The sequence below is a fragment of the Corvus hawaiiensis genome, chromosome 24, assembly GCF_020740725.1.
Source record: "Corvus hawaiiensis isolate bCorHaw1 chromosome 24, bCorHaw1.pri.cur, whole genome shotgun sequence".
Taxonomy (NCBI): Eukaryota; Metazoa; Chordata; class Aves; order Passeriformes; family Corvidae; genus Corvus; species Corvus hawaiiensis.
In genome coordinates this window covers 10,987,237-11,011,741 of record NC_063236.1, presented here as the reverse complement: position 1 = coordinate 11,011,741, position 24,505 = coordinate 10,987,237, and the positions used below count along the sequence as shown (strand labels likewise).

Genomic DNA, 24,505 nt, shown 5'->3' with positions numbered 1-24,505 from the left:
GCTGATGGATGCTGCACTGGCTTGGGATGCCTTTGGCCTGGCTCAGACCTCCCGCTCACCTGTCAGCATTCCTCGGTACAGCCGGGATGGGAAAATTGTCCCTCCCTGAAACTCAGAGGGTCTTGGAAGGGCCTGGGGGGAGACCAGAAGTCTCCTGGGTAAACACCAGCTCCAGTCCAAGAGCAGGGACGGTGCTGCCGAACCCTCTTGTGCTGTCAGGGAATTGATTTAATTCTGTAAGAAACAGGCAGTGGGAAGGTGGGATTCCATTAAGAGCTCCATTAAAATGTCACCTTTTGGCTTGGCTGTGGCTTTGCAGCAGCTCTGCTGAAGGTCCTTTTTCTGCATGAGCACTCTCGGGGGTCTGGCATGGAGGAAGGTGCTTAATCCAGGCTCTTTTAATTCTTTGAGCAGTTCCCCCATCAAAACCGGTTTCAAAGTGGTTTTCTCTCCCCACTTAAACTATTATTTCCTAGGGCCATTGAGGAAAATGCCTGTTCGGAGATGCTCTTGGTACAGTAGCCGATGGGTGGCTTAGGACCAGAATAATCTTCTTTGCCTTAATCCCATCATGCTCCTTTGACCTTCCTTCAGACTTTGCTCTTGTAGCCTTCTCAGCTCCCTCTTGCCCACACATCTCGCTGTTTCCAGGAGAAAACCCCAGCTCCTCTGAGACCTCTGACATCCCCTCTGGCAGCTAATTGCTGTAAAGCAGACCCCAGCAAAAAGTATTTGCAGGTGAATATCCCTGTTGACTTGGCCTTTCTTATTGTTACAAGCTTGGAATTTCCATGAAAACTTCCTCTGTGTGAAACATCCTTACTTGCTCACCAGCACGATGCTGAGCAGTATCAGGAAAATGAACGCCATTTTTCCTGGCTCAGGGAGGAGGCACAGCCTGCCTGAGGCAATGTGCAGCCTAGCTCAGGTGAGGGAACTGCAGGAGCACCCTCAGCCTCACGAATTGCAATGATTAAGGTAATTTTTCTTTTTTATCTGGGTCAGTTTAGTTTCCAGGTTCAACTGTTATACACTGCATTTTTTTATGTGGACTGGCACCTTTCGACCAGACTCTATAAAATATCTGTACACCGAATAAAGCATTCTTGTAATGTCTGCTTGCTCAAATTGGTGGAGAAAAGAGGAAATTTGTAGACATGAGGGGTGGATCCCTGTAACTTATCTACCAGCAGCTCTGCAGCTGCCTGCCCCTCCTCTCATCAACTTCAATTTTAGTTGATTATGTTTCTAGTGTTTGGGGTTTTTTAATCGGAAAGATTTGGAAGCTTATCAAGCATCTCCTGCTCAACCCAGTGCTATAGAACCATGGAATGGTTTGGGTGGTAAAGGACTTTAAACCTCATCTTGTTCCACCCCCTGCCATGGGCAAGGATACCTTCCACTAGACCAGGGTGGTCCAAGTCCTGTCCAACCTGGCCTTGGACACTTTTGGGGATGGGGCATCCACATGTCCTGAAGCGTGATGCTGCTGAGGAAGGATTCCCCTGGGGCTTCAGGTGCTCAACTTTGTAGGAAGGTTTGGGACAGCAGGAGCTGCAGACAGCAGGGAAGAGAAACACTGCAGGCTGGTTCCTGCTCTGGGAAAGTGCCCAACTGAGTGTGTAGGAATTCAAAAAGCAAAGGACATAATTTTCTGATACAGGTTTATAATGAATTTTGACTTAAAATAATAAGCAATATACACAACATACACGTGAGTTGTACAGAGATGCTGTTGTACCGTTGACTTCAGAACCTACCAGTAAGTTCACAGGTTTCATTTGCTCTTTCAAGCCCTTTGTATCCACCAGCATCTAGAGGTGGCCTTGTCTCTGTGCAGTCCTTCAGGGTTCAGGTCCAAGTTAGAGCTCTACTTGTTCCCTGTGCTGGGGACACAGGGACAAGCCTCGTGCAGAGGTGACTCTTGCTCAGTGGGGTTAGTGATGTGCCAGGTCTGCTCAAGGGAAACACGGGTATCATGGAACTGTCTTACAGATTCACAACACCCTTCCTCTGGCCTTGCAGAAAAGGAAAAGCAAGAGTGCTTTTGCAAGAGTAGATTATTCTGAACTAATGTTTTTTGCTGGTGAAGCTTTACTGTCACGTAGATTCTCTGGGGAGGAACGGGATTCCTCAGCCATCACGTCCCGACAGTCGGTCCTCTGAGTCCATATTGGTTGCACTGTCCCTTTGCGAAGAGAACCTTTGCAGGTTCACAGTTTAAGCAAGGATCGCAGCCTCCTCCTAGGTCAGGGATTAGTTTTGCTGAGCAAATCTGAAGGGCCCACAGTACCTCCTGGGAACTGTAGTCCTTTCCTTAGTGCTTTGCAGAATTAATTAAATAAAAGCCATGCAGTTGAACTACAGCTCCCAGAACATCGTGGCCCTCAGGGCACAGGGGTTAAAAAAGATTGCAAGGGGCAAGTGGCAGTGGCTTCTTCCCTCAGTGCTCCCATCTCGTCAGGTCTGGTCCAACCACTCAGCCCGTTTGGGAGCTTTACACGTGTGCACATCCACAGTGTCCTCGCACTCCTTGCAGCGCACAGCGCAGCACCAGTGGAACTTGCACTCGCACTTGGTGATGCGGGTGACGCGCGTGGTGTCGTACCCCCGCCCGCAGCACATCACCTCGCAGCCGTCCGTCCCGCGGGACACCTTGCTGCACACCCGGCCGGCCGTGCCCAGGGAGCCTGGGGAAGGAAGCGACAGCAGGTCAGGGTGTTCTCCATCGTATTCCAACACTTCCCTGCCCACCCACCCGCAGGGGTTACTGGTGAGACTGGGCATCTCCAGCTGCGGTGGGGACCTTGGGTGCGACTGCTTCAGTGGGGAAATCCCATTGTTCCTGTCACAGCATGTGCTGCAGTGGGGTCTCCAAAGGCAGCACTTTGGAGCCTGCACTTGCTGTGCTTTATGGATATGGGATGCTGCGAACCCAGCCAGGGACGCAGCTTCGGTGTCTCTGCCCATGATGGAGGGTTGGAATGAGATAATCTTTCACATCCCTTCCAACCCAAAACATTCTGGGTTTCTATGATACTCTGCATGCTCCCCTTCCCAAGCCCACTGCTAGAGCCTGTGTTTGCTGCTGCCAGAGCATAAGAGTGGTGGGGGACAGGGATGGGCTCTGTGCAGCTCCTCTGTGCCTGGGGGACCCCTGGAGCAGTGTGTGCCCACCGAGCCAGGCTTTGCAGCTGGCAAAGCTCAGAATGCCCTCTCTGCTCGGGCTGAGTATGGCAGGAGCATGTTTTGTCTTCCCCACCGAGCTCCCATGGCTGCTGCGAACTCCTAACCTGGGAATGCTCCAGGCTGAGAAACCACTGATCATCTCTGCAGGAGTCCAGCAGCCCTGACACCCCTTCCCCGCTCTCATCCCAACCTCGGGCTGTGTTCAGAGGAGCAGCTGGCAGCCTGTGCACGGAACAGGCTCTTTGTTGCCTGTTCAAGAGAGCTTTGCTCTGCAGGAGATGGGCTCTGATGATACACTCCACTTCTGTCATTACCAGAAGCCTGAGGGGTTTGGGGCTTTGGTGTAAAGCTTGGGGATTTTGGACAGACGCATTCCTGCCTGTGCAGGTGTGGGGTGTTGTGGGGAGTCTGGGTCTGGGTAACCCCGTCTCCAAAGACTGGGGTTGAGTGGGGGAGCTGAGGCCCCAGGCTGGGCTAGCTGGGAGCTGCTGGCTGTTGGGAAGGGAGGAAGAGATGCTTTTGGGTAATGACTGGAGCTCTGGGTTTTACCTGCTGACTTGTCCATCACACAGTAATCAGGTGAGTTCTCAAAATACACCAGATCTGTTTTTGTGGGCTTCCTGAAGTTCTTGTTGGCCACTGTGAAGCCAGTGCCATCCTGATTCATCGTCACCTGGATGGCCCCGTTGTATTTCTTCCTTAGGTAATCCCCTGTTTTTCGAAAATCTGACATTGCCAGCCAACAAGTCCTTAGTGTGCAGGAGCCGCTGACCCCGTGGCATTTGCACTCCAGCTTCAGGAAGCGCTTCACAGCCTGTGGGAAGAGGGATGCATAAGGACCAGTGGTCATCCTGGGCATCAGGTATTGCACTAGTGTCCACTCATTCCTGGTGCAGCTTATCAGCCCTTGGCTGTGTGGGATGGAGCTCCTAATTGGAGATGGGGGCTGTGTACAGAGGTGACTGATGCCAACATCAGCAAGGACACAGGAGGCAAAGGGAAGTGGGGTCCTGCCATCCTCGTGGGGCCATTCCCCAGGGCAAAGTGTGCAGAGGAGCACTGCGAAGGCAGGGCAGCATCCAGCCCTCATCCCCAGAAGGAACCGCCCTCCAGAGATGCCCAAGGTCCTGTTTCTGTGGCCAAGCTGTCTCAGCTGCCCAGTTCCCTACGGAAGGTCCCAGTGGGATGGGCAAGTGCTGGGCTCTGCTGCAGGGGCTGCACTCACCATCCTCCCGCAGCGGTTGTTGTGCAGGTTCATCAACGCCCGGGCATCCTTCACTTTTTTCTCCTTGGCATCCACAAAGGCTTTGGCAAAGCGGATCCCATAGTTGATGTTGTCGCTGCAGCCGCCCCAGTCGAACTCCCCGCGCTCGTCCTTGGAGCGGCCCCTCTTGAGCGGGTCACAGCTGCAGACCTTGAGGTCCCCCTGGCTGCACGCCCGCGTGATGGCATAGACCACCCCAGCCGAGGAGATGGCGTAGACGAAGGCGGCCTCCCTGCTGCCTGCCACGGGGAGAGAAACAAGGACGGGGAGTGAACGTGCCAGGCTGTGCCAAGCACCTGCATCCCGTGAAAGACCAGGGCATGGGGAGCGAGACCATCCTGTATGTGGGTAAGCCAAGCCCAAACACCTCTGCTGACTACAGTGTCCAGACTCAGCTTCCCTGGAGCCTTTCACACTAATTGAAGTGCTCAGGGTACATGTCCACGGGTGCTAAGCCTGCAGGACCAGCCAGCACCCTTCTGTCAAGGCCACTTCCCTCCATCCCAGTGCTGTGCAGAGCATGGAGGCAGCGCCAGCCCCGGCCGGGCTCCGCTCTCCCCACACAGCACAGCTCACTGCCTGCTATTTTATGTCTCTGGTTCAAGTTTGCAGCTGTTTTTATAATGTTGTAAAAGAAGCTGCAAATCAAAACCATGTTAGTCTTCATTTTGAGAGCCTTTGAAAGCAACTTCAAAGGCAGCAGAGGTCTCTTTGGGCCTCGCAGGATGGGGCTGTGGCGAGTAGCTTTCATCATTCCCCATCCTTTGCCAGGAGAGGATGCAAGCAGGAGAAAAGGTGCCGTGATGGGAACAGAGAGGTTGAGCAGGCAGGCTGCAGCATGGCAGGGTGAGTGCTGCATTCGGCATTCCAGTCCCCTTCCCTCCAGTCAGGTTGGGCATCTTCCTTGCGGCTCTGATGCTCGTCCAACCCATGGGCAGCTGCCCCATCCCCCCGCCAGCTAGGAGCAAGCCCCCCACTGCCTGGCTCCCTGCGTGGCGCTCACGTGTCCTCCATACGAGCTGCGAGTGGGAAGACTCTTCCAGCCGCTTTTGATTTGGAGGCCACATGGCTGGATACTCCTGGCACGTCATGGGATGCAGCAGCATCTGTCCTGCAGTGCCGCTGCCTGTGCCAGGGCTTGCACCAGCTCCCAGGGCCTGTTTGCTGCCAGATGACTCCCGGGGCAGCTGGAGCCCATGATGCTGCTCCTGCTCTGGAACTGCCCCATCCCTGTCCCCATGGTACCTTTCCTCTTTGTTCCTTGGGTACGTTTCTTGGGTGCATCCCTGCTGGTGTTGTGTCCATCCCTCACCTGGAGCGGGAAGGTCCCTCCCGAGCAGGGGCCATGCCCAGCCCTTTGTGCAGGGCTGGCACCTGCCCCATAGCCATGATCCTCCTCCACCTTGGAGCCTGAATCAAGGATTGGAGCTGTGTCTCTGCCTTGCCTCCCTTGCCATGCGAGGGAACAGCCAGTTCCCACGTGAATTGCTGAGTCCTGGCCAACCCCGCTCTCCAAATATTTATATATCCCATTACTGTTTACATATGAGCCTGTTCTCCGGAGGTGTCTCCTTCCCCCTTCTCCCCCAGCACTCCCCCTGCTCCATCTCATCTGGTGCAGCTATTCCAAATGCAGTGCTCTGCTCCCATTACTACTTGATTAATTTACAAGAAAAGGCAAAGCTCTCCGCAGGGAGTAATCCAAGCCACCGGGCACAGCAGCCCAGTGAGAGGAGAGACTCTCCCAGGAAGACAAGGCACACGGTGCTGGGAAGGGGACAGGGCAGAACCTACTTCGCAGCATGACCCGGCCGAAGACAGTGTGGTCCCGGTCCAGGGTGCTGCAGTTCCAGCGGTGGTGCCGGAATTGGTGCTGGCACTCCCGGATCCACTCCTTGGCTCCTTCCCCAACCGACTGCATGATGTCAGGGTACCTCTGGCAGAGCTGTCGCTGCTTGTTCACCAGCCCGGGGATGTTATCACAGATCACCCTTGCACCCAGCGCCCCGATGTACCTGCAAGAGAGAATGGTACCACATTACTGCCCTGCCTGCAGAGGGGAGTCATAGAATCACTGAATATCCTGAGTGGAAAGGGACCCACAAGAATCATCAAGTCCAAGTCCTGGCCCTGCACAGGACACCCCCCAAAATCCCACCCTGTGCTTGAGAGTATTGTCTAAACACTCCTTGAGCTCTGGCTGCATTGGGGCCATGACCACTGCACTGGGGAGCCTGTTCAGTGCCCAACCACCTTTTCCCAATATCCATCTCCAGGCATTGCGTTGCGTCCTGTCCCTGGTCACAGAGAGCAGAGATCAGAGCTGTCCCTCAGGAGGAAGCAGCAGACCCCAATGAAGTCTGACCTCAGTCTCTGTTAATTTCTTCTCCAGCTGAACAAACCAAGCGACTCCAGGTCCTCACCTTGGTTGGTGGGTCTTACACTGAAGTCCAGCTTTCCCTTTCCTTTCTAGCTGTGTCAGAGCTGCTCCAGGCTCTGCCCAGGGTGTCTCTATGCAATGTGCCCCCTTGGCATGGGAGAACTGTGGGCACATGTCAAGATCTGCCTGGGGCTGTGGTTCAGACAGGCAGGACAGGACACAGGGACAGGGCACTGCTGAGCCATCACAGCCTTTTTGTTTAATAAAATAATCCTGAGATGCACCAGCCAGGAGCAAGCAGAGCTTTTCTCAGTGCATGCATCACTGCAGGAAGGAGCAGGGAGTCTGTGGAGCCCGTCTCCCCCAGGAGGCAGCCAGCTCTGGGTGCTGTGAGTCATGGGATGTGTCCCATAAGCCTGAGCTGTGTCAACTCCTCGGGCAGCAGCAGAGAAACTTGCTGATGTGCAAAACCTCCCTCTCACCCTCTTCCCAACATCCCAGCCCCGCGCTGCCACCCAGCCCTGCTGAGCACAGCAGGATGGAGCCCAGCTGAGCCCCGTGTGGCTGGCGCAGGCTCTGTCCTGTCTCCTGCCTGCATTCTTCAGGAATGTCCGTAGCATAGACACCTGTGCCATGCACAGGTGAAGGAGGAAGAGGAGCAGGCTTCACCTCTTGTTGCTGCACTCCTTACTCACACTGTTATCCCCAGCTGTTGATTCCTCTCTGTGCATCTCCTGAACATTTACTCTCATGCCCTGAAGCTGCACAACTGATAGAACTGTGCTGTGGCTCCTATCCCGCCTGTATCCCAGTCCCCTCCCTGCAGCAGTGGGGAGAGAGCAGGAACTCCGAGCAGAAAGACAACGCACAAACAGCAGCCTGCCAGAGCCTGGCTGAGCCCCATGGGCAGCTTTCCACAGCCACCGGGGAGGGATCTGAGCTCTGCGCCACACTCTCACACCACCCTGGACAATGGGAGCAACATGGAATTTTCCATCCCTGTCAGCTCCTGCCTGCACCACCCGCTCGCCCCTCTTGCTGCTTGTGCTGGAGGATGATTTTTGCCGCAGAGCATGGAGCTGGGATTCTGGCTGGAGGGGATAAGGTTTGGGTGATATTCAGAATTTTTCTAGCCCCCAGACTGGAAGCAAAAACCTTCCTTCAATAATAAAAAGCAATAAGCTTGGACAATATTTCATTGTCTCTCTCTGGACATGTTCTCTCAGTTCTATCAACCCCAGAGAGAGCTCCCAGGCTCAGGAAAGCCCTGCAAGCACAGAAAGCAATGGGATCTCTTCCCTCTTTTAAAATATTTTGTTTAAATGCTGGCAGAGGCACAAGGTCATCTCGGGTTGGAGCTGAGGATAATAAATCCAGCTCCCCATGGCTTTGCAAGCCCAGACTCCAAGGGGCAGTGAGCATTATTGTCACAGGCATGCTCGCCAGCCTTTCATCCTGAAGCAGAGGAACAGGGAAGCAGCAGAAGCTGTTTGGGAAAGAAAAGCCAACAGGAGCTCCTCGAGCACTGCTGACTGCGGGTGTTTCACTGCCTTATTCATGCCACGCTGTGAGAGCAGCCTGTTCCTTCCCATGGCGGGCAGGGCAGGACAGAGGAGCATCCGACAGCTGGATGATGGCATGGTGGCATTGAGTGGGACTGCAGAATTCCTATGGGGAAGCATGGCCAGGTCTCTAGCCCTAAATTCATTCTGCCCAGCAAGGATGGGGATGGCTGGCTCTGGCCTGTGCTGGCAAGAGCGGTGCTCAGATGCTGGGAGGCAGCAGGTTGCAGGATGGAGGTTCAGAAGGAGCCAAAGCTCCTCTTCGCTGGAGAAAAGGGATGCTGGGGAAGCTGGAAAAGGTAAAATGTTCTGTGATGGGCCACCTCACCGTGGACCTTGTGGGGACCCCATCCCCTGCCCTGTGCCAGGGCTACTGAGCTGGTGCACTGGTGTCCAGTCACAGCAGTGGGCTGTGAGTGGGCTGGGACAAAGCAGTGGGCAGAGGAGCTGCCTCCCAGACTGGAGAGTGATGGATAAAGCACAACACCATCCCCTGGGAGACCGAGATCAAGGGAAACCCTCCAGACAAGATAAACACTACGCACTCCCTTTTTCACACTGGAAGCTAATTACTTCTCCTTAGTTCTCCTGCCAAATACCCAGATCAGAGCAAACATTATCAGCAGGAGAAAGTGGAAGGAGAGCAGAGCAAAGGGCACCAACTGCTGCGGGAGCACCTCACCATGTGCACCCCAGAACCACCAGGGTCAGAGGCTGCATCTCCCTTTGCCTGTGGCCTGTGGCAGTGGATTTACAACAGCACCTATAGGATTCCATCAGAGTTTATTTACTGAAATCTAGCACACAATTAAAGGGAAAATTCCTCCCATGGCCTGGAAAGACTGTGATTATCTCGGCAAAGACGAAAGCTTCCACTTGGTGAGAAATGCTCCAGTTGGGTTCAGTTACTCTGAACTGGAGCGAGACGAGGAACATCAGAAAATTCTGCCAAGCAGAGTTTTGGGAGGGGAAAAAACCCAAACATTTGTTTTGGATAGATGAAAGCATCCCTTCCAATTTTATTTCTCAAAATCTGTGACATTTTAAAAACACTGCAATGGGAAAGACAATGGATATTCTGAGAAGTCCCCAGCTGCCTTATCAGAACTTTGTTTTCAAACAAATGAAGTTGTGCTGGAAGTGGCACATTTCTGCAGCGCTGTACTCTGGGGGAATCTGCATTTTTCCAGCTGAAAAAAAAAACCACAAAACCCAAGCCCTGAGTTCAGAAAACTCTGTGAGAGAGAACTCCTGATGCTGGAGGCTGCTCAGGCCTGGACTTCAGGGTTGGGAGGAGAGAGGCAGAAGCAGGAGCTGGGCAGCCTGCAGTGAGGAGGAGCTGGAAGGGAGGGAAGACGGGAGTGGATAATTAAGTGCATGCCCATGGGGATAACAATCCCCCACCCTGTCCAAGGGGATTCCACGTGCTGCTGCCTCCTGAGGGTGCATAAAGCCCTGGCATCGCCCTTTGCCAAGTGAAGAGCTGTCTGCCCAGCTCGGGTGAGGGGCTGGCACAATCCCTCTGCCCACCTTGGGCTGCACGATGCTGCAGCGTGCCCTCTTGCCGATCAGTGTGCGGTTCCGAGCTGGGTGCATTTCCCGTTTTCTCCCGGAGTCCCGCTGCCCGGAGCCGGCAGTGAGGGGCCGTGCTGTGGGACACTGTGTGCCGGACCTCCCGCCCTCCCTTCCTTGCTTCTCGCGAGGCAGCAAAACAGCAGATGATGCAGACTTCATGTTCCAAGGGCAGGTGCCTTTGGAGCCCTCTTCTCTCCTTGCCAGCCTTCCTCCCTCGTGCAAGCTGCGGGGATGCATCCAGAGGCACGGCTGCAGCAAGCTCGTCCCAGCATCCCGCGAGTGCCGATGCACGAGGGAACAGGAGACAACCGTCACGCTCTGGCTTCCAGTTGTTGTTCTTGTGGAGAGTCTGCTGACTTTGGCTCTTGTAAACAAGGAGAAACCTAAATTGCTTCTAAGATAAACATGCAAATCAGAGGCAGACGCATCTATTTACTTGGTAGCGTGCAGGCTGTGCTAACCCCCTTCCACGGCTTGGCTGTGCTGGATGCGTCCTGCTCCTGTGCTTCCCAACAGAGCCTGCCCGGCTTCGCCAAGGATTTGCAGGCTCCTGTGGCTCCTCGTGTCTCTGCCCCCTGCTCAGGTGACAGTCTGAACACCTCAGAGTTTCCATGGCTGCTCTCCTCCTTGCATGTGCTCACTGGGAAATATCAGGTGGGAAATGTCTCTTGGAAAATGAGGTTTTGAAGAAAGAAATTAATTTCAAGGGAATTTGTAAAGTTACATGGAATCAGAAACTGTTCTGTTGCTCTTCCATAATACCAAGGTGTTCCTGTGAAATAACTGAGTGCCCTAATTCAGTTTTCAATGAAATTTATACTAGACATTGCTTTAGCTAAGACTTCATTTTTCACCATGTCATAAGGCATTGGAAAACCTATTTGAACATGACTAGATTCTAAAAGGGAAATTTTTGGAATTGCCATTCTCAGGCAAATCAAAATTTTAATGCTCTGAATTAAAACAGCTGCTTGAAACCTCCTAAGTTCCTACTGTGGGCAAACTGGGGTTGCACGAGCACCATTAAAGGCACAGTTTTAAATTAGATTAAAAGAAGCTAAGCTTAACTAAAATCACTGTCACAGCTTTATGTGGGAGAAGGTTGTCTGTGCAAGCAGCTCTGTGATGCAGTGGGCCAGGATCCTGGTGTGAGGGAGCTCAGGGAGCCCACGCTGGTCCCTGACACACAGAGATGGCTTTGAGGTGAAGGGATGCTCCTTCCACTCAAAGGGTCTTAGCGATGGCATCAGGCTTGGCTCTGACATCCCAGGTAATGGGTTTTCAGCTGGAGAATTCGCCTTTCCTGGCACAGCGACTCCCTACCATGTGCAGGGTGTGTTCAGGGCGGGTAAGGCAACCTGGAATCCCTGGACCCCCAGCCATGTCGGCTGCTCCTGGGGGTTCTGGACAGTCTCTGCTCCTGAGGTCTGAAAAGAGCTCTGAGGCTGAGACCAGAACATGGTCTGACTTCTTGGTGGCATCAGAGCCTGTGGGAGTCCATCCCCTGGTGATTCAGCTCCCTGTTGCTCTGTAAGAGTTTTGACAGTCCTGACAATCAACTTGGGAGCCCAACTACCCTGGCTTCGGGTCTCTTCCCATCCCACTGAGTCCTCATGAAATCTGTATTTTGGTGGGAGGCTGGAAAGCCCTAGGCAGCTGTTGGAGACACCTCATGCAGATAGGATCAAATCCAACATCCCTGCCTCTTTGCCTGCTAAAGAGCAAATTCCATCATGCCTGGCAGCATTTCACCTCCTCAAGTTCTTTGCATACTTCCCAAGGATGCTGCACCTTCCTTCCTCCGCTCTCCCTGCTGTGGGAGACAATTTATAGCCAACTGCCAAGCACTTTGGGTTGCAAGGTGCTATAGGCATCTGAGATATTATTTTAGTATTACAAACCCTGAGTACTTTATTAAGCCCCACTGGGAACAGGGCCATCCTGGCCTACTGGAATTCTTAACGCCTTGGAATAATTAATAGTCCTAATTTCCTCACTTAGACCCACTACTCTGCATGTTGAGAGCGTTAGTCTCACTCCAATAATTTTTAATATCATAATGCTGAGCCACTACCCGTGCCACTCAAGGGACATGTTTTTCATTTTCTGCACTGTTATCTTTCTCTTTCTTGTGCATTCCTCTTTTAACAGTTGTCTGCCTTCAGATCCTGGCCTCTGTCCGCTCTCTGTGGTTTTCCTGCACCCCAGTGCGGTCATTGGGATGTAGTTTCTGTGAGGAGGACTGAAACACTGTGGTCCTGGGGAGATGGAGCAGATGGGTACTGTACTCTGTTGTCCCCTGGGCAGATGTGGGAGGCTTTGCTGTTGGCATCTTGCATAACAGTGACCTGAAAATTGGGGTCTGAAAACTTTGGTCAGTGCTGGGTGAAAGCTGCTCCTCAGGGACATTGTTGGTGGTGCATGAATACAAAATAATTGCTCATTAAAAATATCCTTTACCCTTAAGAATCAATTTTTTTCTCCCCAAATCTTAAAGTCCTTTGCTAAGAGGTGGGGAGGTAAGACAATTTCTGTTAGTAAAGCTAGATGTACAATTCTCTTTTCCATCCTGTGTGTCGGGTGTGAGCTGCTCCGGGAAGAAGTTGTGTGTTTCCATGGGATCTGGCCCAGCACAGATCTCCTCATGGCACTGCTGAAATCACTTTTGGTAATAGTAAAAGCTAATGAGTTTGGAAGAGCAGAAGGATTTTTTCCTCCTGCATTTCTTTCTAAGAAAGATTTCCTATAGGTGAAAGTGACCCTAATGAAAAATGGACTAAGCAGCACAGTTAGGATTATTATAATGGCGCAGAGTGACTGAGAGAACCCATCTGTTGCATCCACCCTAACCAAGAACACCAGGGCTGCTGCAAAGGCCACGGGGTTCATTCTCCATCAGTCTGACTTTACTTTAAAACTTATTTTTCACAGCACGGCCGCCTGGACAGCCGGAGCTGCAGAGCGCCTCAGGATAAAGACTTCCTGGTCACTGACCTCCTGCTTTTATTGCCATGCAAAGTGCTCTGCAACAACAAACTGACAGCCGGGGCGAACACCCCAGGATCTCAGTGTCCCAAGTGCTCACGTCCTCTCCCCTTTGAGGTGGCAAGTTCTGCTCCCAGTACTTTGTCCCCTGTCCCTGCCCGTGGCAGAGGGGTTGGAACGAGATGCTTTAATGTCCCTTCCAATCTATTCTGTGATTCTGTATCTTGCCTCCAAGAGTGCCAAGACTGAATGGGTGATGAGCTGCTCTGCAGCCGAGGTGCTGGTGGTGGAGGGAATGGTTCAAGGCACAGGATGGGATCACAGCCATGGACACACAGGCGTCGCAGCCCCCACACAGCCTGCCAGACCCTCTACTAGCAAAGCCCTCCGGGGGCTGCTGTGGGTCTGCCCTGCTGAGACTGGCACGGAGGGGAGGAGCGGCACCCCTGCGCCCCAGAGGGTTACACAGTGGGCTGTGGAGCTCCTCCATGCAGCTGTCTTTCCCTTGGCTTAATTTCAAACATTCCTATTTATGCTATTTCCCCTCCCACACACCTTAGCATGATGCCTGCTTAAATGAGCTTCTCTCTCCTATATCCTGTATCCACATATGGGTGGCTCCATTTTTCCATCACTCCTTGTGCCCATTCACTGTACCTGGACCATTAACAGCACTGGTGTCACAATGGAAATACATCGCAAATCCTGGAGAACGCTAGCGGGAGCACAGCTCTTGCCAACAACCCATCATGGTGAGAATATCCCCTTCTCCATCTGCAGTGGGGGTGTCCTTGCCAAACCCTTGGCCAGAGCCTGACACCATGTCCAGGGGTTGCTCTGACACAGAGGGAGCGATGAGCACTCCTGCTTCGTGATTTGCCCTTGGTATGTTTTCCATGCCCATGAACACACTCCTCCTTCCCTGGCCAAGGAAGGGAGCTGGACCATGATGGCTGCCTGACTCTGGACTGGTCATCCCTCAAAATCCTCATACGGACATCACACCCCAGGATGCAGCAGCTCTCTTGGAGCCCCCGTATCCTGCCAGCACCATGGGTAGCCCCATGTGGTTGCCAGGCTCCCACATGCTCTCCAACCCACACCCAAACTTGCGATCCTCTTTCTTTCACAGATTTGTTTTATCTCTTTGGGAGCCTGATGCCTCCCATCTGTTCCAATGCCAGATGAAATTAAATATTTGTAGTTTCCAAGGGCTGTGGTTAGCAATAAACAAGTTAGCTAACAAGGATTTGGTGTGCTGGGGAGATGGGGGGGGTCCGTGTGGGTTGCAGGAGAGTGGGTGTGTGCGAGGGTGGGATGCAGGGGGGTATGCAGGGCTTTGTGTACATTTTTCTTTAACCAAACCTTTAATTTCAGAATGGCTTTCCACACCAGAACAGCTCGCTAGCCTCTCAATAGCGAGTAAACTCTACTTAGTTATTTACACCAAGTTTGTTTATTGCACAGTTTATGTTTATAAGCAACATTTGTCTAATCTCCAAAATCTTTCCAAAGGAATTTTGGAGGCCGCTTTTGGGGCCTGACGGCCTCTCACGGCGCAGGGCACAGCCCTGCCAGCCGCCATCCCCCAGACGATGCTGCTCTCCATACTCGAGTGCACGCAAGTGTAAACGGGATTTAGGGATTTTCCCGTTGCATTCCTTCTTAATTTCTGTCTGTGTTTCAGCTGGTATTTTGTTGCTAAGTAACACTTTAGAGTTTGGAAGCATTTATGCAAGGGTGCTGCTCCCCACAGCCACAGCCATCCCGCCGTCACTGTTAGTCACGGTGGCCTCGGAGCCCGGCCACAACCACACAGGCCAAAACCCCACTGTCCCCAACCTGTCCCCTCTGCCCGTGCTCTGAGCACGTGCACATGCACACACACACACCCACAACCACTCTTTTGGACGCCAAAGTTCACCCATTCCTGGCGTTTCTGTGAGGCAGCTGAGCCATGCCTGACGTCACTGAAAATTAATAATTTGCAGTTGTTTAGAAGAAACATTTGGTTGATATTTCCTTTCCATGTACTGTGATCAGAGGGGACCCAGTTTTTCCTATTAAACTACTTAAAAAGCTGACTCTGAAAATGAGAAGCATTTCCTCTAGTTCCACAAGTTTATTGTGTGTGAATCCCTAGAAGAATTTGGCAATAATAATTAAAATAAGGAATGATGATGCACCACTAAATGTATTTACTGTAACATCAGTGGTGCTAAAGATGTACTTGGAAACCTATGCAAATCACTGAATAACTTTTTCCCAAACCACAGCTGGTTGAAACCATTTTCAGTAAAACACAATTTCAACTAAACACGCTATTGTGCTGGACTGACACGTCCAGCACAACAGCGCTCAGTTCAATTTAGGCTTTTCTTAGGAATGTTCAGCTTTCCAGAAGAGAAAGTTCAACTGAAAGTGTGAACCTTAAGAGTTTAATATATTCAATTTCTAATTGGTTTTGGTTTAAAAGTCACGTATTTAAGGTCCTTGGAACCAATACTACTTGGCAAAAATGTCCGAAGGCATTGTGCCTGGCTGCACCGTGGCCGTGGGGCTGCGCGGGGGGACCTGCCCAGCCCCAGACAAGCGCAGCTCCCCAGGGCTGCCCTGCTCTCCTCTCCCCTCGAGCTGCCAGCCGGGGATCGGTCCGCAAGCTGAGAACACAAACTGCTGTGGGAGCTAAATCGAGCTTCCTCCAAACAAGCCATAGGTACCGAGGCTTAAAACGTGGCTGTTTTTCCTCCCCCTTGCTGGGAAGCGACACGCACTTGGAATGAGGGCAGACCGCGGCGCAGCCGTTGTGGGGAGAAGTGGGGTATGACAGTAAGGGAAATAGGTGATTTTAACACTCTTCCTAAGGAAGGAATTTTCACCCTTCAGCATCCACGTGTGTTACCGGAACTGCCCATCTCTGGGCAGATGATGCTGGGACTACTACATTCCTCTTTTTTTCCCAGCCATGTCATCCCCCTGCACTCACTCCTCAGCTCTAACAAACCTCTCTTTCTCCAGCCTCCGCGATAATGGAAATAATCCAACTTCTCCACTGTCCCCTCCTTCCTTCCTCGGCTTTTTGCATTTTAGCAACCTCACCTTGCCCACAGAAGCCATCCTGCCTTCACCTGCCCTGCTGGGTTGGGGCAGAGCCGGCTAGGGAAGCCAGGTCAGTGCTTGTATCAACCTGAGACTCCTCAACAGTGACTCATTTTCTCTCCCAGTGATTCCAGTTCCCCATGGCTGACCAGGCTGCAGGAAACCTCTGGGCATGGCTGTGAACAGCCTTGCTCTTTCTACTTTCCATTTGCCACCCCCCCCACCCCCCCGGGCATTTTCTGGTCTCTTGAAGAAGTTGCTTTTGTGCTTGGTTGCCACCAGCTGCCCGAGCAGCATGTCCCCCGGGCTCCCCGCTCCCTCCCAGCCCCACGGCTTTCCCATCCGCCTTTCTCACCCTGGAATCGCTCTTCTAGGGATGCCAGCCCGGCCAGGGCTGCCACACGCCCAGACGTGCTCTCAAACACCGGGAATACTTGTGCTATCTGCGTGACTATTAAGTGCTCCCTGGCCCTTACAGAGTGCTCCACGGTAGCTGAGAATTTCCAGAAACTACCGTTTTCTTTCAGTGGCAGATGGGTTGAATTTGATCAAGTTATGCCGAATCCACCGTGATCTGCTAATGATGATGAGACTGGCATGGAAAACACTGTTTTCCACAAGATTAGAGCGGACTTTTATAGGGTGGGTGACACTGAGAACTTTCCTGCAGCCAACTATTTTTTTTCTCCAGTGTTGCTGAACTACTGAAGCAGCACAGGGTCGATTGGAAAACTTTGAAATCCTTGCTTTCCTAATTACTGTCATTCTGCAGAGATGAATTTTCATTGTTACACAAACCGCGGCAGGAGGAGACTAATTTCCAGAAGGCTTTTGGTATGGCGTCATTTCTATCTGTTACAAAGCCTCATCTTATCTAAAGGAGGGGGGACATCAACTTCTTCGCTTCCCAGGAGCAAAGTAACATAACTGTGCAGGCAACTGTGCAGCCCGTTGGGATGGGAGCTCCGGCGGGATCAGGGGAGCTGCTGTCGCTTCCCCTGTCTAAACCGTACCGATGGGCTCAGCCTGATCCTTGCCGTGCCCGGGGAGGGATGACTTCCAGAGGTGTCACAGCGCACGGGGGGCTCCCCGACAGAACCGGAGGCCCCCGCGGCAAGTCCCATCCCCAAGGAAGGAGCCGGCGTCATTTTCGGGGCGCGGGGTGCCCGTGACCACTGCGGTGACGGCGCCTCGGGGAAAGACTCGGTACCGGCCCCGGGGCGGCTCCGTCTCCGCCGCTCCACTCCGGCCGCCGCCTGCCGCTCCGCTCTGGGAGCCCGGGGCGCCACCGGAGCCGCGCAGGTAGAGCCGCGGGGAGCCCGCACAGCCCCGGCCGGTCCCCGCCGGCTCCCACGGCCGCACGTCGGGCACGGGGCGCCGGCTCCGACACTGCGGGGCTCGCTGCGCTCCCGCCAGCGCTGCCCCGACTCCTAGTCCGTCTTCTCCGTCCCCATCCCCATTCACGTCCTCACCCTGTCCCCGTTCCCGCGCCTGTTCCCGTTCTCATCCCTATCTCCATCCCCGTCTCCATCTCCATCCCCGTCCCTCGACCGCGCCCCACGCAGCTCCCGCCGGCGGTGGCCCGGGGACCGTCGGGGCGGCGGGGCCGTCGCGGGAACTCACCACCACGAGGAGTCGGCGCGGGGCGTCAGGGCAAGCAGGAGGAGGACGAGGGGAAGGCAAAGCCGGGGGGCCGCGCCCGCCGTCCGAGGGAAGGCTCCGCACTCCGCACGCCCGGGGGCCACGGCAATCCCTGGAGACGCTTCCAGGCGGTTTGGGCTGAGCATATCTCTCCGGGGCGGGGTCCAGACGGAGAAATGACCGGGGAAGGGGGTCCTGCCCGCGCTCCCCTCGGGGCACTGCCCGTCACGGCCCCGCGGCGCGTCCGCCGGCTCCGCGCTGCTGAGCGAGCCCTGGCTGGGCCCCCGCGCCCAGGCTCATGCTGCTGCGAGGGGCGGCGGGGCCGGGCCGGGCCGGGCCGGGCCGGGCCGGGCCGGGGGCGGCGAGGGGGCCCTCCCCGCGGGGCTGCGGGGCGCTCAGCGGGGTCGGCACCCCCCGAGCGGCGCGGGGCGGGCGGCGAGGCCGGGCCGGGCCATGGAGGTCCTTGCGCGGAGGGCGAGGGCGCTCTGGGGATGGGAGCGCGGGGGCCGCGGCCAAATATTGCCGGCGCCCGCCGTGCTGCGGGCTCTCATTGGGCAGAGTCAGAGACGCGGAGCCGCCGCTCCGGCCGGACCGACCCCCTCCTCCCTGGGGGCACGTCGGACAGCCCCCTCCGGGCTCCTGCCCCCGCCGCCGCCCCGCACCGGGGCCGCTCCCACCGCCGCGCCCGCACCCGTGGGGATGCGGCGCGGAGCCGCCGGTCGCGACCGCCCCGTCGGGCCCCGCCCGGGGAAGGGGCTCAGCGGCGCGACGGGATGCGGGATGCGGGATGCGGGATGCGGGATGCGGGATGCGGGATGCGGGGCCGGCTCCGCCCGAGCTCGCCCCCGCCAGGTGTCACTGCTGGGTGGGAAACCGCAGGGTGAGCCGCGCTCCGAGGGGCCCCGCCGGGCTCCGCGCCCCGCCAGCGGCTGTGTCCTCCCGTCGCAGCGCCCGCGGCCCCGGTGTGGGCAGGAGCGGGCAGCGCACGGGGATCGGCTCGCCGGGAGCTGGCGGCTCCGGTGCGGGGCGGCCGAGAAGGTCCCAGCCATGGAACGGAGGCGGTGAAGACCCCACAGGTGCCCGGGGTCCTGCAGGCAGCGGTCTGGGGGACAGGGACACAGTGGGCATACACTCCCTGGCATGGTGATGGCCACAGCAAGAGCCACCTCTGGTATCAGTGTCCAAGCCCAGGCGCAGCCCTTTGCACTAATTTGGCAAGGGCTTTCCCTCCTCTACGTGTCTCTGTCACCTGTGGTTGTGGGACAGGGACAGGGACAGCTAGTGGATGAGCTGCCCTGGGCTCTCACCTTGCCTTCCTTCATCACCCTAAAACTGTTGACTGACAGCTGGTGAAGACCAACCTTAACTGGCAATTCCCTCTTCCCCATGTGGTCCCTGCCTGGCTGGTCCTTCCACACCATGGAGGTGAGCAGGCATTTTGGTAACCTCTCATTTTCAGCACTTTCATTATATACTTAATTAATTACTGGGATTGTAAACCCTGTTATCCACCAAAGTCCCTTCCACATTGCCGGAGCCCTCAGCCACCCCCTCCCCTCCACCCAGCTCAGCTCATTCTGCTCTTTCTTTCCTATTCCTGTTGTTCAGATCAGAGAGCGACTTCCCCAGCCTGGGAGAAATGAGGACTAGAAGCTCACACGTGGTTATAATCCAATTACACTTTTGGAAAACTGCAGTGACAGAAAGCTGGTGCTGGTGGGGTGCTGTCCTTTTGTCAGAGAGCCCATACAGACTATTGCATTACAGCTTATCCCCAAAGTGGTGGCACCAAAAAGGTTGATATTTATAGACTGTGAAAAGTTGTGAATTTGTTTAGAAGACCCATCATAGTGGGCAGCATGCATGGAGGCTCTGCTGTGGCCGTTTTGTGGGCTTTTCTCTGTTACTGGCTTGTTTTTACATAAAGGCAGGAGCCTGAGTACTCTGTATCCTGCTCTCATGGGGAGTGAAAGGTAGGAGGTGACAAGCATGATGCTCATGTGAATGTGCAGGTCTTGGCTGTGATGTGGTGCCGGGCAGGAGACCTCTGGCTCGGGATGAAACTCAGGATGAGGGCAAGAGGCAGCAGTGCCAGCCCTGGGAGGGGAGGGTGATGGTTGTCTGCAGGGGGGATCACAGATGAATTTTGGTGTTGAAGTGAAATGCTCAGGCTGGGCGTCAGAGCTGTGCACCCAGGATGCTGAATTTCTCTGTCAGCCTGGTGGCTTATTTGATGCTCTTCTCCATAAAACCCAACCGACAGCCCATGGACTGTCCCCGGCTTTGTACCAGGCTCTCCCTGTGTTGGGCTGTGAAGAGGCCAGGGCAGCTCTCACTCCTCCAACTGCAGCTCATCTGGGCAGAGCCTCATGTTTGATCTTTGATTCAAATTAGCAGCAATCAGGGTGTCTGGGTGCTTCGTCCACATGAGCTGTGGTGAGTAAATAAACAAGGCTCTGCTTTCAAAGGCTTTCACAATTCATTAACTTCAAAGGAACGGGTTCTCTATTTTCTTAACAGGTCGGTCACTCCACAGACTTGTTCTGGTGCTGAAGGTGGTGACTGGTCATGCCAGGAAGCTGGGGCAGCTGCTGCAGGGCCTGGTGTCACACACAGAGCTGTGGTGAGGGGCAGAGGGACAGTCCATGGTCAGTGTTATGCCTAAGGAGGAGAACAGGGTAAGTAAATGCATGGGCAAGACTGGGCTGTAGCATTCCCTGCCCCAAAGAGCTGCTCCATAAGTGGCATCCAGCCTGCAGTGCACTCAAGGCACCATCAGACGGGGTTTGCAAGCCTGGGATGGGTATCAGATCCACCCCTGCTGTGCAGAAGTCTCCCCATCTTTCCATGAGATGAAAGCAGTGTGACCTCGTCTGCCCCTGCCCTCTCCAGCTGTCTGTCGTGCTGCAGCACTGGATTCCTGCTTTGACTGTGCAGGCACAGGTGCTGAGGCTGCGCCCAGCCCATGGCGCGAGTGGAGGTGGCAGGGGGATTGCGGCCATGCCTCCAAATGCCCATGCTGGGCACTGCCAGGGAACTCACCTTTCATGTGGCAGCCCCAGGAATAACTCGGAGCCTTGCATAATCACAGCTGCCTGAAACCCAAGGGGAAACATCACTGTCCTGGGATAACCCTCAGTGCCAGGCTGGCTCACCTCATGGGAAACCCTTTTTCTGAGGGAACAAAGATCTATTATAGACATATTTATTGGGAACTTATTTTGGGATGGATAGTGCAGCTCGATCAAGCTCCTGAACTTGTGGAGAAGGGCTGTGTGCTGCTGGGACCACAGCCTCCGTCAAGCTCATTTCCTCTCCAGCCACAGCACAGCAGGGGACACAGTGCTGGACATTGTCACTGCCCAGTACAGTGGCACCAGTGGAGCCCCAGGAGAGAGCTGGGCTTGAGACAGACAGTCCTGCTCCATGCTGGGGCATCTGCTGCTGGCTGAGATGGCCCCCACATTCCCCAGATGGTGCCAAGGAGGAGTTCCAGCTCTGCAGGCAGGTTAGGGGTTCCTTTCTGGGGCGGGTAAGGGGTTCCTTGCTAAGGGACTGCACTAGGACATGAGGGCCATTGGAGCCCAGGGCCCTCTGCAAGCTGCACCTGGTCCAGCAAAGGCAAGTGTGTGGTTAATGTTGAGTCCTGGTGACTCCAGCACTTGGCTATGGTAGGAAGATCTTCTATCCCCCAAAAGAACAGAGCTCCCAAAGGCCAAGCAGTCCCCAGTTAACCCCTGGCTATCTCCCCAGGCTCTGAGATGTTAAGAATGCATTTTGGATAGATACAAATAACCAGAACAATGGATTGACCTTTTGGTATGGTCCCCACCTCCACAGAAACAGAAGCCAAACAGGCACAAGCCAGCCCTGTTAGCAGAGTGACAGCATGTGCCTAGTTAGTCTATCCCCTGCTTCCAGTATTAATTGCTGTGTGGACGCACAGTGCCTCACCTTGCAGCCATTGGCGCGTGTAAGCCTTTGGCCTCTGCTGCTATCTGGGCGCAGACGGCGTGGGGACATCCTTCCCTCTCATGTGTGCCCACTGGTGCCCAGCTGGACATGAACAGCTCCTGCCTGGAAAACATGGGAAGGTGATCAGGCTGCAGGTTCAGCTGCAAGCAGGAGTAAAGGTCAAAAAGTTAAATTAAAACCCTGATGTTTCCAACCAGGAGCTTTTGTGCCTGCCTGGAGGCCTTTGCCAGCTGCAATGCACTGGAGAGAACTGGTTTCCCATCACGAGATCCATCTCACACCGTGGCATCAGCTTAGCCTGGCTCCAAGCCCTCCCTTCCTTGCCCACCAGATCAACAGGCTTCTCTTGGAGCAGCTCAATGTGCTCGAGCACCCAGGTTCAGATGGATCGCCACAAATCCAGCTGTGTTAGTCACAGAAGTCACTGAAGGCCAGAAATGGTGCAATAACACCTAAAAATACCCACACTGCGCTGAGCAGCCCCGGTTTCCGTCATCGTCCAGAGGCATCTGTGTATTGTGCGTGCGGGAGAGCTGGGGAGAAAGCGGCCATAAATCCCGCCGGCCTCACTCTCGGCCTCTCCCGCCCGCCACCGGCCTGGTGCTGTCTGGCAGGCGCGAGCCCCGGCTGTCATCGAGAGATCAGACGGGGCTGAAATTTGACAGGCCTGTGGAAAAACACGGGGTGACATCACGCAGAGACACCAGCCCACTGATTAATCTCCGAGGTCAGTGGCTGCTTTATTTATTACCGGGGAAGGGTTTGAGGTGGGTTTTTACAGGAGTGGAGCAGCATGGGCTGCCTTTTCCTTATCCCCGGAGCAGCCGCCTTCCCATGCTGGTGGGGACACCTCTGCCTCCTCTGGACACCACTGGAGCAGCTGAAATGGCTCAGGAGCACCAAAATCAAGCCTAAACCAGCACTGGAGCCCAGCTGGAGCGACTGGTCTCTCCATGGCACTGGTGCGCCTCGTCTGGATTCCAGCTGTTTTCCTTGCTCCTGGAGTTTCTCCTTACCCTCCCCAGCAGAAACAGCTCAGCTCCCCCCAAAACACAGCACATCAAACTTGAAATGTTTTGTGAAACCTTGTCAAGCTTTGGAGGAAAGGGAAGGTGGTCCCAGGGCAAAAACATTCTGTTTCTTCAATTTCAAAACAACATTTCCTATTTCTGGTGGCTGTTTGTTCTGTGGTTTTTAACATTTTCACTCTGCTTTATAATGCAAACCAAAATTACAGTTAAAATAACATATTTTGAGTTTATCAATTTGAAGCATTTCAAGCCATCCATTTCCCTAGGTTTTCTTTTACAGATAACCTGGAAACTTTGGAGTGGGTGATTCTGAATTGGAACAGAAACAGGTTTCAAAATGTTTTGCAAAGGCAGAACTTCATCCCTGTTGCCAAGTGGGAAGTGGCCAGGGGGAAAAAAACCCCCTATCAGGTATATCTCTAGCACTGTTTCTAAGTGGAGAATTGTTCCTGTGATTAATGAAAATGGGGAAATAGGGCCAAATCCTGCACATGCTTTGACCGCAAAGCTTGTACAAGCATGCTGGTTGGGCTTTGGCTGGAATGACCAGGTTTAATTAGCTCTCTCCTATCTAGGGATGCGGGTTGTTGCTGTCAGTGCAAGGAGGGATTTATGTTTCCTTTTCCTCAGGAATACAATCAGTGTCTGAGTATTAAGAATAATCATTTCACTAATGCAAGGCAAATTTCTTATCCTACACTACTGATAGTGAGGGGGACGCTGTGAGCCACAGGTACGGGTGGGAGGAGTGCCTGACAGTGATGAGGATTTAATGCTGTTGTCGTGAACCCGCGCTCAGCTCCTGGACACAGGGGTCACCTTCTCCTGGGTGGAGGTGGTCCGCCTGGGCAAAGGTGACCCACTGGGCTTATGCAGCCTCACCTCACGTCCTGGGCACCACAATATAAGAAGGTTATAAAGCTGTTAGAGAATGCCCGAATGAGGGACACGAGGATGGTGAAAGGTCTAAAAGGAGTGGTTGAGATTACTTGCTTTGTTCAGCCAAGCAAGGAGCTGTTCCTGGGCTGGTGGCATCGTTGCAGCAGCTTTCCTGATTAAGGTTCCCACAGGTTTTTTTCTGCCCTTTGAAGCAGGTAACGCTGTGCTTCCCCAAACCGGATCCATCCCTGCTGCCTGCTCCCTGTTGAAGCTCAGGGCGGTCACTGAGTCCTAGTGAATCTCCACTGAACAGCTTGAGGCTTTGCAGCTCAACATGGTGGAGAATTTGGAAGGAGAAAGAAGGTGGAATAAGTGAGGAAGTGCAGAGAGCCCAAGCATAACTCCAAACTAGGGCAGGAAATGCACCACACATAGCTCTAACCTTATCATCCAGGATGGATTTTAAGTGCTTCTTCAGTGACTCATTGCCCCTGAATGGGTTTGAAGGACTGTCTGCCGGAGAGGAAAGGCCAGAGAGCTCAGATCAGATAACAGGCTATTACAAAGCCCTCATGCTTTGTGGGGCATCTGCCAGGGCAACAGCCAGGGCTGGTCAGCCCTGGGGAGGCACAAAATATGGTCTCTCAAGTGTGATTCAGGTGAGCAGGGGGTAGAGAACAGGGCCTCTTTGTCCTCTTATTTATCATAGAATCACAAGATGGTTGGGGTTGGAACAGATCTTGAAAATTATCTTGTTCCAATCCCATGCCATGGGCAGGGGCACTTTCCACTAGACCAGGGTTCTCTGGCATGTCCAGACTGGCTGAGAAGGGAGGGAGCAAGGTTTATGCTCAGTCCTGGCCGGTCTCGTTCCATGGGCACTTTTGGTTCCTCTTGCCAGCTTCAGAAATTTCTTGTGAAGTTT

At 54.1% G+C, this 24,505-nt stretch overlaps 1 protein-coding gene and 1 long non-coding RNA gene across 3 annotated transcripts; one reads left to right on the top strand and one right to left on the bottom strand.

Moving 5' to 3' along the window:
• Positions 1–1,647: 1,647 nt before the first annotated feature.
• On the bottom strand, positions 1,648–18,012 carry WNT2B (Wnt family member 2B). Of its 2 annotated transcripts, XM_048328277.1 has the most exons (6): positions 17,678–17,764; positions 9,926–10,637; positions 6,248–6,468; positions 4,415–4,692; positions 3,739–4,003; positions 1,648–2,690 (listed from the first exon to the last, which is right to left on the bottom strand). In XM_048328277.1, the coding sequence occupies exons 3-6, from the start codon at positions 6,372–6,374 to the stop codon at positions 2,461–2,463; spliced, it is 900 nt and encodes a 299-aa protein (XP_048184234.1). In that variant the 5' UTR covers positions 6,375–6,468; positions 9,926–10,637; positions 17,678–17,764; the 3' UTR covers positions 1,648–2,460. The 2 variants fall into 2 exon arrangements, with proteins under 2 accessions (XP_048184234.1, XP_048184233.1); XM_048328276.1 differs by lacking the exon at positions 9,926–10,637 and having other exon boundaries at positions 17,678–18,012.
• A 2,278-nt stretch (positions 18,013–20,290) lies between these two features.
• On the top strand, positions 20,291–22,845 carry LOC125337678. The gene is made up of 2 exons (XR_007208114.1): positions 20,291–20,373; positions 21,868–22,845. It is a non-coding gene; the product is annotated as an uncharacterized LOC125337678 (long non-coding RNA).
• Positions 22,846–24,505: the final 1,660 nt, after the last annotated feature.